The sequence below is a fragment of the Mastomys coucha genome, unplaced genomic scaffold (assembly GCF_008632895.1).
Source record: "Mastomys coucha isolate ucsf_1 unplaced genomic scaffold, UCSF_Mcou_1 pScaffold20, whole genome shotgun sequence".
Classification (NCBI taxonomy): Eukaryota; Metazoa; Chordata; class Mammalia; order Rodentia; family Muridae; genus Mastomys; species Mastomys coucha.
In genome coordinates, this window is record NW_022196903.1 from 111,311,099 (window position 1) to 111,326,987 (window position 15,889).

At 51.6% G+C, this 15,889-nt stretch overlaps 1 protein-coding gene across 1 annotated transcript in view; it reads right to left on the reverse strand.

The window, feature by feature from the left end:
* Ret (ret proto-oncogene) overlaps positions 1-15,889 on the reverse strand; it is a 44,357-nt gene that overhangs the window by 14,060 nt on the left and 14,408 nt on the right. The window contains exons 2-13 of the mRNA XM_031383107.1: positions 15,524-15,787; positions 13,326-13,613; positions 11,753-11,997; positions 10,836-11,031; positions 9,599-9,798; positions 7,535-7,793; positions 7,075-7,200; positions 6,154-6,264; positions 5,372-5,491; positions 4,526-4,782; positions 1,935-2,082; positions 336-443 (exon numbers count right to left, since the gene is read on the reverse strand). Coding sequence (XP_031238967.1) covers positions 336-443; positions 1,935-2,082; positions 4,526-4,782; positions 5,372-5,491; positions 6,154-6,264; positions 7,075-7,200; positions 7,535-7,793; positions 9,599-9,798; positions 10,836-11,031; positions 11,753-11,997; positions 13,326-13,613; positions 15,524-15,787 — 2,322 coding nt within the window. The remainder of the gene's footprint in view (positions 1-335; positions 444-1,934; positions 2,083-4,525; positions 4,783-5,371; positions 5,492-6,153; positions 6,265-7,074; positions 7,201-7,534; positions 7,794-9,598; positions 9,799-10,835; positions 11,032-11,752; positions 11,998-13,325; positions 13,614-15,523; positions 15,788-15,889) is intronic.

Genomic DNA, 15,889 nt, shown 5'->3' on the forward strand with positions numbered 1-15,889 from the left:
CAGGGCTGGGGTTGGGGTCACCTGTGGGAAACAGCACCTTTGTTATTTTGTAGGTCCCCAAGATGCACTGTTCAGTCCCAGAGTTCCCTATAAAGGGGTGCTAACGATACAGACCTGTGCTCCGCAGGCCCAAGGAGTGCTACAAACACGAACCTCTGGGATACGAGCCTGTTCGGTTAGTAGATACAGCAGACTAAGAGTGGAGGCAGAAGCCCAGCTTCCAGAAAGGAGAAGTTTAAGCAGAGAGGGAAAGGACAGCCAAGGGCAGAGGAGGGGATCCCAGTCCTGTGTCGGCAGCTGCCTGCCTACCCACCCTATCATCTGGCCAGCCTTACCATCCTGGCTGCAGGCCCCATACAACTTGATGACATGTGGATGGTTGACTTGTTTCAGAAGGTTGAACTCAGAGTGCAGGTCTCGTAATTCACTCTGGGAGGCGTTTTCTGAAACACAGCACACAGAAGACTGTGTTTGCCATAGCCCTTGGGATCCCTTGGTGACCATGTCGAGTAGAGAACGGACTGCCATCCCCCTCACAGAGTTACATGGACACCCTCAGCATCCAGCTGCTTAAGGCTCCTCACGGTCCTCAGTGTCGACCAACAGTGGCTTCGCGTACCCCTAGGATAAGAGCCCATAGGTCAACTTCCTTGTCTCCAGGGGCTACTGCTTGTGTATACAGCACCATGTCACTTTAGCTGCTACCTTCATCACAGAGAAGCCTATGGAGAATTCCCACCTCTTTTTCAGTCTCTCCAGAAGGAGAGAGGTCTTGTCTATGTCTCCACACACCTGCTCAGAGAAGAGGTGCTGGAGAAAGGGGAGGACCCTACGCTGAGCTCGGATCTAATCTGCCAGACACAAGCTTGGGGTCCTGTGGCCTCTCTAATGCTGCTGTGGTGTGCTTGGAGCCTCTGTTCAGTTACTGCGAGATCCTGCACAGGTGAGTGCACTGGTGTGAAGGCGGCACTAGCATTTTGCGGCACCTCACACATCAGGCCTGCATCTTCCCTGTGAGGAAGATGCCATCCTCCTTTTGGATGCCTAACTTGTTATGGCATACTGTGAAGATGCTCGGATTCCAACAAAGTAATATGAACACATGTCCCGAGGGCCAAGGCCAGCTCTCGTGCTCACTAGGTACTTGAATACAGAGGTACAAAAAAGTCAGACATGTAGCCAAGTTCTCTTCCTGATTGGCTCGCCAGTGGTGACACACTGTTGCCTCTGGTCTGAGAGGAAGGGAAGGCAGATACAGTTGGGAGACAAATCTAGGTAGAGCAGGAATCTGAGGGTTTAACCTGGTCGAGGGTCTTGGGAAATACCAGGCACACTCTTGTGCTGTAGTCCCCGACTGTTGTACTAGAACTCGGCTATGCATCAACCACAAAAGTTCATCACCACGCAGTCTGGCTGCCACAGGGCCTTCAGTTCCCATAGCTGGAGGCCTGATCACAGTGAAGGCTACTCACTCTGTACAGCCACAGCCTTTAGCCAGAGTCGTCCCCCTGTATAAGAAAGGTCTAGCATACACGGAGATCTAGTCTCAGGGCATGACTGGTCACAGGAACAGAGGACACTCGGGTTGCTGGGATGGGGAATAGTCTTTTATAGAGAGGGTGTCTCTGGTAGGATCCCAGTGACCTCTAGGATGAGAGGGTAGGTTAGGGCGCTGCTTGCAACGATCAATTCTATCCTAAAAGGCGTTAAAGACTTTTTGAAGCCCTGGCCTCTTTCCTGACATGGTGCAGAAGTGGTACCCAGCATCTTCCACTAGGGTAGTGTCCTCACCCTGCCCTCTTCAGGAACGCTGGCTACCGTGTCTGGAGTACTTAGATTGCAGCCACCACAGAGCAGCAATGGCGGTTCTGCAAGGGGTCCCAGAGAAGGACAGCCACAGCCACCTCCCACAGATACAACCCCTCCACAGGCACCTTTCAGCATTTTCACAGCCACTGTGGTGTATCCTGCCCGGCCTTTCAGACGGAAGGCTGTGGCCTTGACGACTTTTCCAAACTCGCCTTCTCCCAGGGTTTTCCCAAGAACTAAGTTCTTCCGAGGAAATTCCCACTTTGGATCCTCCTGTATTGGGGTAGAGACAGGCAGGGGCCATCAGCAGGGAAGGAAGGCAAGTTGAGCAAGAAGGCGAGGCCTTGAAATACTAACACTCCTGCCCCCACAAGGCCAGCAAAGAGCTGGTCATCACCTGAACTTCACCCACCACCTCACAGCTCAGCCACTGGGAACACCACCATGGTCAGGCCAGGGAGGCGGTGAGTCAGTCTCCAGGGAAAGGGACTAGACTCAAGGCCTTGACTCACCTGCCCCCACTGCACCAAACCACACAGATAGGACCAGCGAGCCTAAAGTTCTTACTTATCCTCAAGGCCAGCTGGGTCCAGAGGTGCTTATGGCTAACTAGATAGCAGTCTCAGACCCAAGTTTTCTCTGACACCCCCACCCAGGGGCCGCTACAGGACGGAACGGGCACCCACAGCTCAGGACACTTCTGAGCCCAGAATTTCCCCACAGTAGAAACATTCAGAGAAACCTCCCTGTGTGGCTGCCTGTCAAAGAAAGGCACTACTGAGCTCTCAGACAAACTGTCATCCTGAAGTGTGAGGCAGCTGCTCCGTCCCATGTACCCCACTTGGCTGCACCCAGCTCCAGCTCCTGCTGAGACATCGCCTTGCCAGCATCCCACTCAAGTCCCTTCCACATATCAGGCCTAATCATGGTCGCTCTGGATACATGTCTAGACTCTTGCGAGCCAAGAAGCATTCCACTAGAGGACCACCCTGTGATGATGGCACCACACTGGATGCCTACCACCTCGCGTGTTCTCACGTGTAGACCTCAGGATTCTGTTTACAAGGCTCTTTAAGGCTTCCCCAACCACAAAAGCTGACCTAATAAGGACACACAGCTCCAGGCTAAAGGCCATATTCTGATTTATACACATACATACACGTGGCCTGTGGGGATAGCCTCCTTTGAGTATATAAACACACATTCTAGCAAGCTCCTGAGTGGTCTTGGTATTTTGTGAAGCCTCCCGAGTGTGAAGAAAGCACAGATATCACTAGTGTCACAGGCCCACTGCCACGCCTCCACTGTAGCCATTAAGCACGTCTGAGGCATATACCAGACACTACACTAAGCATGTGAAAATGGTATCAACTTGCCCTTTTAAAGATTTAAGAAAAATCGATATCCTTACTGGTTTGTTTGCTTGTTTCAGCCTAGTCTAGCCTTGAACTTGTGAACTCTTGCCTGCTCCACCCAAGGGCTGGGATTACAGAAATGGGGCCCAGTACCCCACTCCATGTTTTATGTTCAAGAAATTAGGTTGAGTGGTTGCGTCATGGGGCTTTTGTGGGTATAGCTTGAGGACACCAGGCTAACTCTGGAGCAGATGTGTGAGAGTGGTATGTCTTTACCCTTGGGGACATTACATGGCCTTGCTACATAGCCTCACTGTGCCATCTGGGTTACAGAGAGCTCTGGTGGCTTAGTCTAGAACCCTGCTGTAGATCCAGCTACTGCCAGAACAGGAACCACATGCTAGGATCATGAGAGGGAATCAGCTCATGTAGGAAGAACTTCTTTGGCCTTGACTGAGGGTTGGGTGTCATTCACATAGGCCCTGGGGGAGGCAGGACCTCCTAGGCACCCGCAACCACTTCAGAGCCTGAAACAGAGACTGCCACGGGCCCATGATCACCACCCAAACCCGTGCTTACTCTGTTCATACTCCTTGCCTTGTAACACTGACTTAGCTGTTCCCAGAGCACCCTGGCTTCCCTAAGAGCAAGGTGCTGAAGGGGCAGGCAGGGTCTTCCTGAAAGTGAGGGCAGAAATCCTACACGGCAGGCCCAGGGAAGACACGACCACCATAAGACCTCAGTGGTCTTGAGCAGCACCCACAGAAAGGTACGTCCATCTCAAGATTGGCTGGGGCTTTTTTTTTCTGGGTTCCCAGTGCCTCCCCCTTCATGTCGGGGTATCTACCCCATATACTGATGCTACCCTGGATCTCTGGCCCAGCACATCTTTATGATCCCCATACTCTCTGCCCCACCCCCATCCCACCCCACTTCTCGATAGAGGAGCCTATTAAAATGTTATAGAACATGGGCTTCATCCACTGTTCCTACTCTGACATAAAACACTTGCTGGGTGAGTATGAGTGCATGCATGCCTGTGCCTGTGTAGGAATTACTGGTCCTATCCCTTAGGGCTTCTGCTCACTCCTCCCTTGCTAGGTAGGGCCACACTCACTCTCACTGGGACCTCAAGGCCTACATCTCAGATCCCAGACAGTCCTATCTCAATCAGTACTTGTCACTTCCATCCTAGACAGCCCGCCTTCCCAGCCCAGCTTCCCCCTGGAAGGCAAGGATGCCCTTGCTCTTGGCCCTCTGCGATGGGAGATCTAAGCAATACCATCTGTGGGTACCCCAAGTAGTAAAGAAAGCCTGTGCGACCATGTTTCCTCCAACACCTACTTCTTGGGGACCCTTACCTGGATCTTTAAAGAGTCCATAGAGACCTGGTTCTCCATGGAATCCAGGGAAGGCCGGCGGGTGCCTGAAGAGGAATAGCTGACTGGGAAGCCCTGGGCTGGCCGGCAGAAGGTCATTTCTGCTGATGCGATGGGTGGCTTGTGCGCATGCTTGTGGTAGCGGTGGATGCAGAAGGTGGACAGCAGGACAGAGATGATAAAGGTGAAGAGGACAGCAGCTGTGATGACCGTACGGCACAACTCATCACACAAAGGGCCTGTGGCAGGGCAGAGTGACAGGGACTGCGCTGTGACCGCCTGAGACGTTACTGACTGGGTGCAGGCATCGCTGCACCACCCCTCCTGTGTTCACACCCTCTCACAATAGAAACAGTGGTATGGAGCCTGCACACAACGCCTGTGTCAGACAGCAGAGGCAGTATGCCAGCCACATCAGTTATCCTGTTTTCCTGCTGCAGATGTCTGAAAAGTCATTATGAAAAGGTACGGCTAAGGAAGAAAGGATCGAAGGCTTTGGACCGAGGGTCCTAGAGTGAGCCAGATACCAGGAAGACTCCATAGTGCCAGAGGCCAAGAAAGACCCTGTACAGGAAATCTGACCAAGTTTCTTAGAAGGACTGCTCTTCTGAGCTTCTTCCATTGAGAACTGTGGCTAGGAAATGCTTTACAGGGATTCTGACCCCTATTCAGTTTCAACAAGGGTCCTGGGCCCAAAGGGAAGGAGGAGCCTCCCGGGGTCTAACTGCCTCCCCACAGTCTCTTCCCTTGGTGGACCTTACAAATGTGGCTCAGAACTCCCTGGAGGGTTTGGGGAGGTGGGGGAGCCCTGTGGGAGGCACGCCTTACCCTGACTGTCCTCCGGCTCACAGAAGCACTTCTTCTCATCGGGGAAACAGTTGCAGATGCCATAGCCAGCCTTAATCCCCTGGCGCTCCCCTCGCTCATGCCCCCCAACAATGTCGGCACCTGAGGACATAGGTGGCATATTCAGTCTCCTGGTGCGGCCTGACACCTCAGAGTCCACGGTCTGTGATTAGTCAGTAGCTCCGACCAGTGAAGCCCTTTTCACTTGGGTAGGGAATTTAACACAATACCCCACCCCCCCAATACTGGCTATGGAAGTAGGGGGGATCCAAGACTGTTCAATCACTGTTGAGGTCCCAGAGACCAGAGATATCATCCATGGCTAGTCTCCAGTAAAAGTAAAGATGGAGGAAATAGACCAGAGGCAAGGTGGGTCTTGAGCCAGCAGATCAGAGACTGCAATTTCACGAGTCAGCCAAGGATAGATAGGCTGGGCTACAAAGGCCCAGTCTTGGGGGAACATAACAAATATTCAAGTGAGATTGTAGCAGGACTGGCTTGACCCATCCTGCTTGGCTGAACCTACTATCACACACTTTTCTTCTTCAGTGCTAAGAGGAGGCCATGGGCCTACATAAGCTAAGCTCATGTATAGACATGAAGCAATACCCCATCCAGCCTGAGGCATCTGATGGACATTTGTAGCTCCAGACTGTGCTCAGGTGAAGGCGAGGGTTTCTAAGCACTCCGAGGCTAGGTCCCTTGCCTCTGCCCCTCCCTGTACACTGATAAAATGCATCACCAGGGGCCTAGCACGGGCTTACGGAGACAGTCCTGGGGACAGATGTTGACATCCCGGCTCTCCACAGCATCACAGTGGCCATCAGGGCAGGTCCTGATACTGGGGGAGCAGGTGGAGAAGTTCCTGGTGATCCCTGTGGTGGAGCACACAGCAGGCTGTCACCCCACATGGGCAGATCCCACCATGGTCCGACTCCATCATGGTCCAACCCTGCCTCTCCAGGGACAGGGAGATGAGGGGACAAGCGGAGCTACGCCACATACACCTCAAAAGGCAGTGAGGTGTATGATGAGACAAGGGGTCCCCAAGGGTGAAGTGCTGGGCAGTCCAGGACTGCAGAAAGCTTTCCTTGAAGGAGGCCACTTAAAGGAAAGGACCTGTCAAAGCTATACTGCCAATGGGAGCCTTCAGAATGGGAGGTGCACCCAACAGTGAGGCAGACACACTTTCTGGCTGGGGCTTTCTGGAAGAACCACTCCATCTCATGTCTGTCCCAGCTCTGGTATAGACCCTTCCAAACCCAGAGTGAATCCAGCTGAGGAACCTCTAGTGTCAAGGTGGCACATGCCCTGCTGTCTCTGCTGCCACTGGTTTCAGAAGAGGGGCAGGGCCAGAAGACAAGGATTAGGGAAGCTCATTGCAGGGACTAGCAGACCTTGTAGGAACCCTTAAAAAGTGGCCACTCTCTAGCCGGGCGTGGTGGCGCACGCCTTTAATCCCAGCACTTGGGAGGCAGAGGCAGGTGGATTTCTGAGTTCGAGGCCAGCCTGGTCTACAGGGTGAGCTCCAGGAAAGCCAGGGCTATACAGAGAAACCCTGTCTCGAAAAACCAAAAAAAAAAAAAAAAAAGTGGCCACTCTCACACCTGATGGCAGCCAGGACACCCCTCCCCTCCCCTCCTCCCCAGTCCCCCATCTTACCCTCCACCAGCTCCCAGGCCTACCTTTACCATCTCCCTGACGCCACTCGCATCTGCCAGTTGGAGAGCCCAAGCCACCGCACTCCTCACACTCAGGTCGCCTCTTGTTTACTGCACAGGACTTGGGGCAGCCCACTTCTTCAGCAATAGCTGGGAGTGACAGACAAGCCAAGGTCACTGGGGCTGGTGTGCACCCAGTCTCTAGACCTCTCAAATGGACAGAGTGTAACAATAGTTCCACTGTCTCTGGACTGAAACTCCACGGGTTCTGGGGTAACCAGAGTATTGTATGAAAGGGACGGAGGCACCAGAGCCAGAGGCTCTCATTAGCCTCCTGTCTGCCGAGCCTGTCTGGTGAGCAGGTTAGGACAAGGAGGCTATGAGGGTGACCACAGCAAAGGACACACAGTATCACTAGTTTACACCGAAGTGTTCCCTGTGATTGTCCGTAATGTCTCACCCCTCCATGGGGCCCGACACTTACACATCCCCTCCACTGCGACAACTAACGAAGCCTGGGTCTGCCTGCGGGTCTGACGGTCAGTGGCTACCACCGTGTACTGAAGCTCAGTGCACTCAGGTCGCCGCAGGGCCTCCGTGTCATTTACAAATAGGGTCCCCGAGGTGTCCTCGGGTGAGGTGACCACACCTAGGACAGTGCAGTTGGTGCTGGAGGGCTGCAGCTTGTACTGGACGGAGACACCTGTGAACTCCTGGCAGTTTTCCACACAGACTTTCCCGATCTGGAGGGGAGGGGAGAGAGGAAGAGGATCACACCAGTACACCTTAGCCAGATGGGCTCTTGGGTAGACCAAAGTTGTGGGATGGCCCTCAACTTAGCTTGAATGGCAGCCTTCCTCAATGTCCACTGTTCTACACCCTCAGCACCTACTAGTCCTCCTGCCCGGCCAGCCTTGCTTGAGGATACCAACTCACCAGACACCCACACCACTGGGAGTCAGTTGGGATGGCCATCATTTCCTGTTGTGTGTCCCCCAACTGTTAGAATGCTGTACCCCAGCTGTGTGACTGTTGTCATTTGTCCTACTTGAGGTCAAGAGGTTTCTTTGGAGGTTCTGGAAGGAGACCCTTTCTGGGGATGCTTGGCTCTGGAGCCAGGCCCTGAGCCTTTAGCTGACACTCCAGTGAGCTATGGTTGCTAAGAGCTGCGGGAATGGTCCTGGTTGTGGGATCCTGTGTCTAAGGGTAAGAACAGACCTAGGGGGCAGCCTCTTAAGACCCAGAGCAGGGATAGGGGCTTCCCAAGCCACACGGACACCGTTAACAATCCAGCCTCCCAGTTGCTTTGCTTTCCCCTACAAAGAATGTTTCATTTCCATTTTCTCAGGGGAATCCTTAAAACTATCTAATTGGTCCCTGGTCTCAATTTGGTCTTCAAAACCATGGAAACAGTAAGGAACCAGTCACTACAGGCAATGACTGGGGCTCCCGAGTCTGTTAAGTGCAGGTGGATCTGGCTCTAACTGATGCCTCCAACTCCTCCTCAGGCCCTTCGCTTTGTCATCCCCACTCCTGACCTAATGTTCACACCCTAGAGAAGGGCCAAAGGCTCTATGTATCTACAGGTGGGTCCTTTGCGTGCTGGTGACAGGAATGAGTGAGGATCTGGAGCCGCCTGTAAGAACTGGAAAGACCATGGGCACAAGAGGAGACTGTTCTAAACAGTCTGAAGACAGAGCAACCCTCTACCGTCAGTGAAACCATACACATGCAAACTACGAACGAACTAAAAAAAGCAACAGACAGACACCATGAGTGCTTCAGAAGAAACAAGTTAGAACCGCAGCAAATGCTGTCTCTGGTGGTCAAGGGGTGGGGGGACACACCCCCTCATTCCTCACCATTTTGATGAAAACTACTGCTCGCTTTCCACTCATTGTGTTTTCATTTATTTTAGCGGGGCTGGGGATAAAGCCTAGTGCTTTGTTTGCTAGGACAGAGCTATACCACTAAACTACCACCGTAGCCTTCCCTTTCCACTTCAATTATCATTGTCCAAAGACAAATATGAACATTACCTTGTGATTTCCCTAGCACATAAACTTCTAAAAGCAGATGTGACCTCTGCCCTTTCCCACAAGGCACTACTGCCAACCATGGTCTGGTGCACGCTCAAGTTCCCCCCAATAAAAAAGGTATTCTTGCACTGATGGGGACACCAGAGACCAGTGGTTCCTCCAACCACTTTTTCCACTGAACAGTACAGCAGGAACATCTTTCCAAGTAGGCATACATGGGGTTACCTGGAAATGCTTTTGTATTAGTGCAAAAAACAATGTTTTAAAAATACCAAGAAGTGAGACTGTGAAATGAGAGGGCTTGCTCCAGGAGCTTACGAGGGGCTCAGAGTCCTCTAGGGTGAAAAGGGGTAAACAGAAGCTCAAAGATCCACCTTGGAGCCTACTACAGATCCACGTATGCTAACTCTGCACTGGGTGGGCTAGGGAAGAGGTGCCACCCACCCCTAGCCCTGCCTGCAGTCTTGGAACCCTCTAACCTCACACCATGCAATGGGCCACGGGCTCACCTGGGCATAACGGCGGGCCCTCCTATTCACTGGGAAGGAGTAGGTCTTGGGTAGGTTCAGGGTGACAGGCAGCACAGACACATTGAAATGGAGGAAGAGGACACCTGCCCCAGGCCCCAGGAAGTCTGAGTCATTGACCAGGACCACTAGCTGCAAGACTCGGCTCTCTGAGATAGAGAGGCTCCTGTTGAGAACAAGCTCTGTAGGTGGGCACAATAAGGAGACAAAACAAGTTACTCTCCTTCAAGATCATGCCCTATCAAGAGAGAAAATGGCAATCTTGCCTATGTCCCGACCCAAGGAGCTGAAGGAGTTTGCAGCCCCATAGGAGGAACAACAATATGAACTAACTAGTACCCTCAGAGCACCCAGAGACTAAACCACCAACCAAAGAGTACACATGGTGGGATTCATGGCTCCAGCTACATATGTAGCAGAGGATGGTCTTGTTGGACATCAATGGTAGGAGAGGACCTTGGTCCTGTGAAGGCTCCATGCCCCAGTGCAGGGGAATGCCAGGGCCAGGAAGCGGGAGAGGGTGGGTTGGTGAGCAGAGGGAGGGGGGAGAGAATAGTTTTTTTTTTTCCAGAGGGGAAACTGGGAAGGGGGTATCATTTGAAATGTAAATAAAGAAAATATCTAATAAAAAATAAAGTGTAAAAAAAAGAAGAAAAAAAAAGATTATGCCCTATGCCACATATTACACATCTACATCAACATAAAACCCTGCAGGCCTGGTGGGCAGTCTTACAATAATACTGGTATTTAAAAGCTGGACATTCTACTCAGCTAGATCTCATTGTGTGTGTGTGTGTGTGTGTGTGTGTGTGTGTGGTGTGTACATGCATGTGTTCCAGAGAGACAGTAGGTACAGGTGGTATATGTGTGGTGTGTTTATATATAGGGTATATTATGTCCTGTAGTTTGATATGTCTACAAAGTGTGTGCATTTTTGTGGGTACAGTCTGTTACATGGGTATGAAATGTGTGAGTGGCGTGTTTACTTACTGGTGGGTGTGTGCAAAATTAGTATATTTAAACGGGATTGTATATAAGGTGTTTGGGTGGTGTTTTATACAACAATTGTGTGTGGATTGGAATGGGTGTGCCCAGTGGGACATATTTTGGTGTGTATGGAATGTATGTAGTTTTCGTATGGCGTGTGCATGTGTGCGCAGTATGGTGTGTACCAAGTGTCCTGAAGTTCTGAGAAGACATCACACCATTGGCTTCTTACTGTAATTGTGCATGGTTGCCCGCACGGAGTTGTTGTTGGACTGGACCAGGGTCTCGATGGGCGAGTGCTCCACCCGGAAGGTCTGCTGGGCCCAGGAGTCTCCGGAGAGTAGTGTGCATGTGTACCGTCTCACCAGCTCCCCAGATGCCGGCACCACATCTGCATCAAACACCTGCAGAGTGGCCACCACAGTGCCCTACAGACAGCAGAGAGTTGCCAGTCAGCGCCAGTATAGTTAGAGGACCGCATGACCTAGCACAGCCCAGAACTATACCAAGTATGTGTTGTTAGAATCCAAGGGGCAGATGATCACAATTGGATGTTTGTCCCTAGGGCCAAACCACAGGGACGTTGGGGTCACTCTAAGGTTGACATTTTCTTCCTTCCCTATACTTCCTCTCACTCCCTAGGAAGCCTGTACCTCCTTAGCTCCCCAGAGAAATGACACCCTTCTTACTGAGCCTAGGAACAGGCTGAAGAGTGGCCTGATGTCCAGCAGGTGGCAGTAACACAACACCTAGACTCGTCAAAGCAGAACGGGTAAGGACATCCTCTCCTAGGGCACTCCTGTGACAAGTTGCCCAGCTGCCAGCAGAAGGGACTACCCTCTCCTTTTTTTGCCAGGTCAAGTGAGCCAGAATGTTCTCCCCAATGCTCTGCCCCTGGGGCCCTTGGCCTGATTAGACACAATCTAAGTACCCCAGCTTCAGGCCTTCACAGCGAGAGCCCAGTTTACTGCAGCCTATCTGGCTGGCAGTCAGCCAAACAGACAGGACACAAAGGACAAGTAGAGAGCCACGTGACTGGATGGCTAGAGGAACAGCTAAATAGATCGAGTATGAAGTCCCGATGGGGACAAACACCAAACAGGCACAGGACAAGACAGACAAGACAATCAAATTCAACTGTGGACAAACCTCCTTCCGCTTAAACTCCACCACAGCACTGGCAGTGCCCACACCTCCGGAGAAGGCAGGCGCCGAGTCGTCCTCATCGTACACTGTCACCGGGAAGGACACGGTCATCTTCTCTTTGTTGGCACCAGTGCCTACTACTGTGCACTCAGCCTCTAGCACATACTTCTCCCGAAGCTCTCGATCCAGGGCCCAGAGAGTGCTCACTTCCAGGCAGTCTGGGTCACAACGGAAGGGCAGACTGTCCCCTGCCACCAAGCAGAAAAGCATCCATATGACCACTGGGTAGGGGATGGGGTGTGACCTCCCTTCCTAATGGCAGGGGCTGGCTGGCTGTTCCTCTTTGGCTCTGTGGGAATGGCAACCATTATCAAACGTAAACTGAGGTTTGTGTCTCCTAGTTTTTTTGTGGCTGGAGCCTCCACTCACGCAGATGGGCAGACAAGTGTTGACATAAGAACAGGTCTCTGTCATGGCCTGGAGGAGTGATGCCCAGGAGGGCAGAGGATAGGCAGAGAGCCGGCTCCAGGTATGGTCTGGTTCACAAAGTCAGCCTTTTTTTTTTTTTTTAATCACAGACATGATATTTGCTCATAATATCAATGTGAGAAACACCCCAATTTGATGACTTAAAAACAGATACTAGACGCTTGTGTTATGATTGACATTCCAACAGGGATTTCTGGATATGGGATTTGATTTCCTGCTGTATACATCCTGGGATTGTGACCTTATTGGTCTCTTGGAGCCTCCACTTCTACAGCAAACAAGATGTCAAAGGGTGCAGGTCCGTTTGGCTAGACGCTCTCCCCAGAAAGGTCTGCTGTGCTTGCTGTCACTAGCAGAGCCCTTGGAACTGGGGGCTCAACACCCCATCCCTAGCTTAGAAGAATCCATCTGGGTCTCCTTAAGAGCATGCCAGGAAGCTCCCTGATTCTCATGCCAATTCCAGCCTTGTGTCAGCCCATCCTCCCAATCAGGAGTCTATCCTTCAGTCGCCATAATTGTACCTTATATTACACTGACCCTGAGCTGTACCCATCACAGGAATCCATCTAAGTGGAGACTTCTCATACCTGCCCCCTGACTTCCATACCTTCCCATGCACTAGGGAAAGAAACCCTGAAAATTTCCTGCCATAACCAGCCTACCCCTGTTCTCCTCTGCAACTCCCAGTGGCTAACAGCATTCCAACCACAAATGGTCCCACTTTGGCACCTGCTGGGGCCAGAGCTATTTAGCACCAACCCATTTGGACTAGCAGCCCCTGCCTCTCTGTTCTCTCTGCTCCTCACTCCTTCTAGAAACCATCCAGTTTCCTTGACATGTTCACGGGCTCCACCCTCCAGATGACTAGAGGCTTTCAATGCAGGCATGACACTAGACCGTCTGTTTGTTTATAGTTGTATCCTAACCTCCTTCAACAGTACTTGGCTGGTGACAGACATTCAAGAGAGATACTTCTGGAATACTAAACAGTGGCAAAAAGAACACACGGCTCACCCTAAGAGCTTATCGCACTATGGCTCCCATGCAACAGGTCAAAGGAATAGCCCCCCTTGAGGCTGGAACTCACCTTCTAAGAGACTGTATTCCACACTGATGTTGGGACAAAGAAACTGCACAGGTAACCTGTGGAAATGGTAGAAGGTGCCAGGGGGCCTGTTCTCCCTGATGCGGAAGGACACATCTGTCTCCGGGATGCAGAGATCCTGGGCCTTGAAGGAGCTACAATTTGGGAAGGTGTCGTTGATGAAGGAGAAGTATACACGGACACAGCCTGGCCAATGGCATTCTCCCTCTCTCTGGGCTGTGGACCCCAGAAAGACCTGGAGGAAGATAGTGAGCAAGGGGAAGCCGCCATCTGTAGGAAGAGAAGAAGACAGCCCCTTTTCAGGTGAGGAATGAAGAAGAGGGGCAGGAATTCCAGGGTTCAGTGTGGTCCACAAGCCTCAGCCGATACCTCCCCATCTCTGCTGCAGGATGCTGAGGCCTGGAAATCAGTAGCCCTCTTATCTGCCTCTTTTTGTCTTTCAGGTTTCTGCTCAAATGGTCCCTCCTGAAAGAACTGCCCAAACTCTGCCTGGGGCTAAAGTTCCCAGATTCCTCCAGGTGGGTGGCCTTGTAGTGTAGGCTCCTGCAGGCTTCTGGGAGCTGGACACTCCACCTACCCATCATCAAGTGCTTATCACAGACTTCATCAACACTCAGAGTTAGAATTTTCGGTTAAGTTCTACCACTGAGGCACCACAGTCCATGTTAGGTTCAGTTTGCTTCCCCTTAGCCTGTATTCCATTATTACAAGGAACCCACTGTGGTCAATATTCTCTGGACAAACTGTCCAAATTGCTGTGCGCTTCTTTCCTGACTGGACAAGGCAATGCTCAAATGTGAGTGATGGGAGTCTTCAGGGACTCTCAGTCCCAGTTTCCCTCTACCGTTTAGAAGAAAGATGGAGGAAACGAAGGTATTTGAAAACCAAGGGACATTGCAGAGTACTTCCTCTAAGAACTGTCTGGACCCATGGTTCCCAACCTTCCTGATGGTACGACCTTTAATACCCGTCGTGGTGACTCCCAATCGTAAAATTATTATTTCCTTGCTACTTCCTAACTCTAATATTGCTGCTGTTATGAGTTATAATGTAAATACTGGCTATGCATTGCGTGGGGTCTCAACCTGGAGGTTAAGAGTCACTGATCTACACTATATGGCAGGGAACTGCCCACCTCAGGCACCCTCCCATTTTATCCTGGCAAAGCGTGCAATGCTTTGAATGTGCTTGGCACTATTAGGAGGTGTGGACTTGTTGGAGTAGGTGTGGCTTTGTTGGAGGAAGTGTGTCACTGTGGGGTTGGGCTTTGAGACCCTCCTCCTAGCTGCCTGAAAGCCAGTCTTTCTCCCATTTGTCTTCAGAACAAGAGGTATAACTCTCAGCTCCTCCAGCATCACGCCTGACTGGATGCTGCCATGCTTCCGCCTTGATGATGGACTGAACTTCTGAACCTGTAAGCCAGCCCCAATTAAATGTTGTCCTTTTCTAAGAATTCCCTTGGTCATGGTGTCTCTTTACAGCAATGGAAACTCTTAACTTAGACACTGCTCCTGTCAGATAGGTCAGTTATTCTACCCTGCCTCCACTTGTGGTAGGGAACTTAGGGATGTGTGAGGCCACGTCTCAGAGGAGGTCTTGGCAGGTGTAAGCTACCAGGTGCACACCATAACCATCTCATGTCACACAAGCCACTGAGATCCCCATTCTCCACAGCAGGGCTAACATCCTATGTGGCCTTGACTGCAGCCCCAACCTTAGCTTTGGGCTACTCTCTAGGTTTCCTTCTGGTCTGTCTCCCTCCTGGACACCCCAGCCAGCCTGTTGCAGATGGGGAAACATGATTCCAAAGACACGGTACTCTTCAGCAAATTCCAGGTCATCAGCTAAATTATTGCTCCCCGGGGGGGGGGTGTTTCCAGCCCCTTGGAATCTCTTTCACAATTTGTACACCCTTATCAACCCACTGCAAATAGACTCTGCTCCACAGAGAGAGAGTTCCAAATCATTTTCATGGCTCTCCTAACTCCCAGAAGTGTCAGGAGGTAATTAGTATTCCCAAAGTCATGAGGGTCCCTCATTAACTGGACACAAAGCAGCCGCCTTTACCCTGAGCCTTACACACTTGGCCACAAAGCCATCCCTAGCCTCAGACTGGCAGTCGAGGTGAGGGCAGCTTAAGGGCTAGGCCAAGCGGATGGGGTGCCCGGCTCTTCTCTTACTGCGGATGCTGAGCTGTTCCCAGGAACTGTGGTCCAGGCTCTGATTGAGGTAGAGAAGGCCAGTAGTCTCATTGATGCGGATCCAGTCATTCTCATGCAGCCGTGTTCGGTAGACGCCGTAGAGATGCTGGCTCAGGCGGAAGCTCGGCACTTCTCCAGTGGCATCCCGTAGGGCATGGACATAGAGTAGAGGTGTGCCAGCTGGCTGGTCCACATACAGCCTCTCCCAGTAAGCATCCCTTGAGAAGTAGAGGCCCAGTGGGGCTGCAGGAGACATGAGGGTATGAATGGGGTGGGAGAAACAGCTTCTTTGTGGGCAAAATAAATAAATAAATAAATAAACAAATCTAAAATTCTAATCCTACC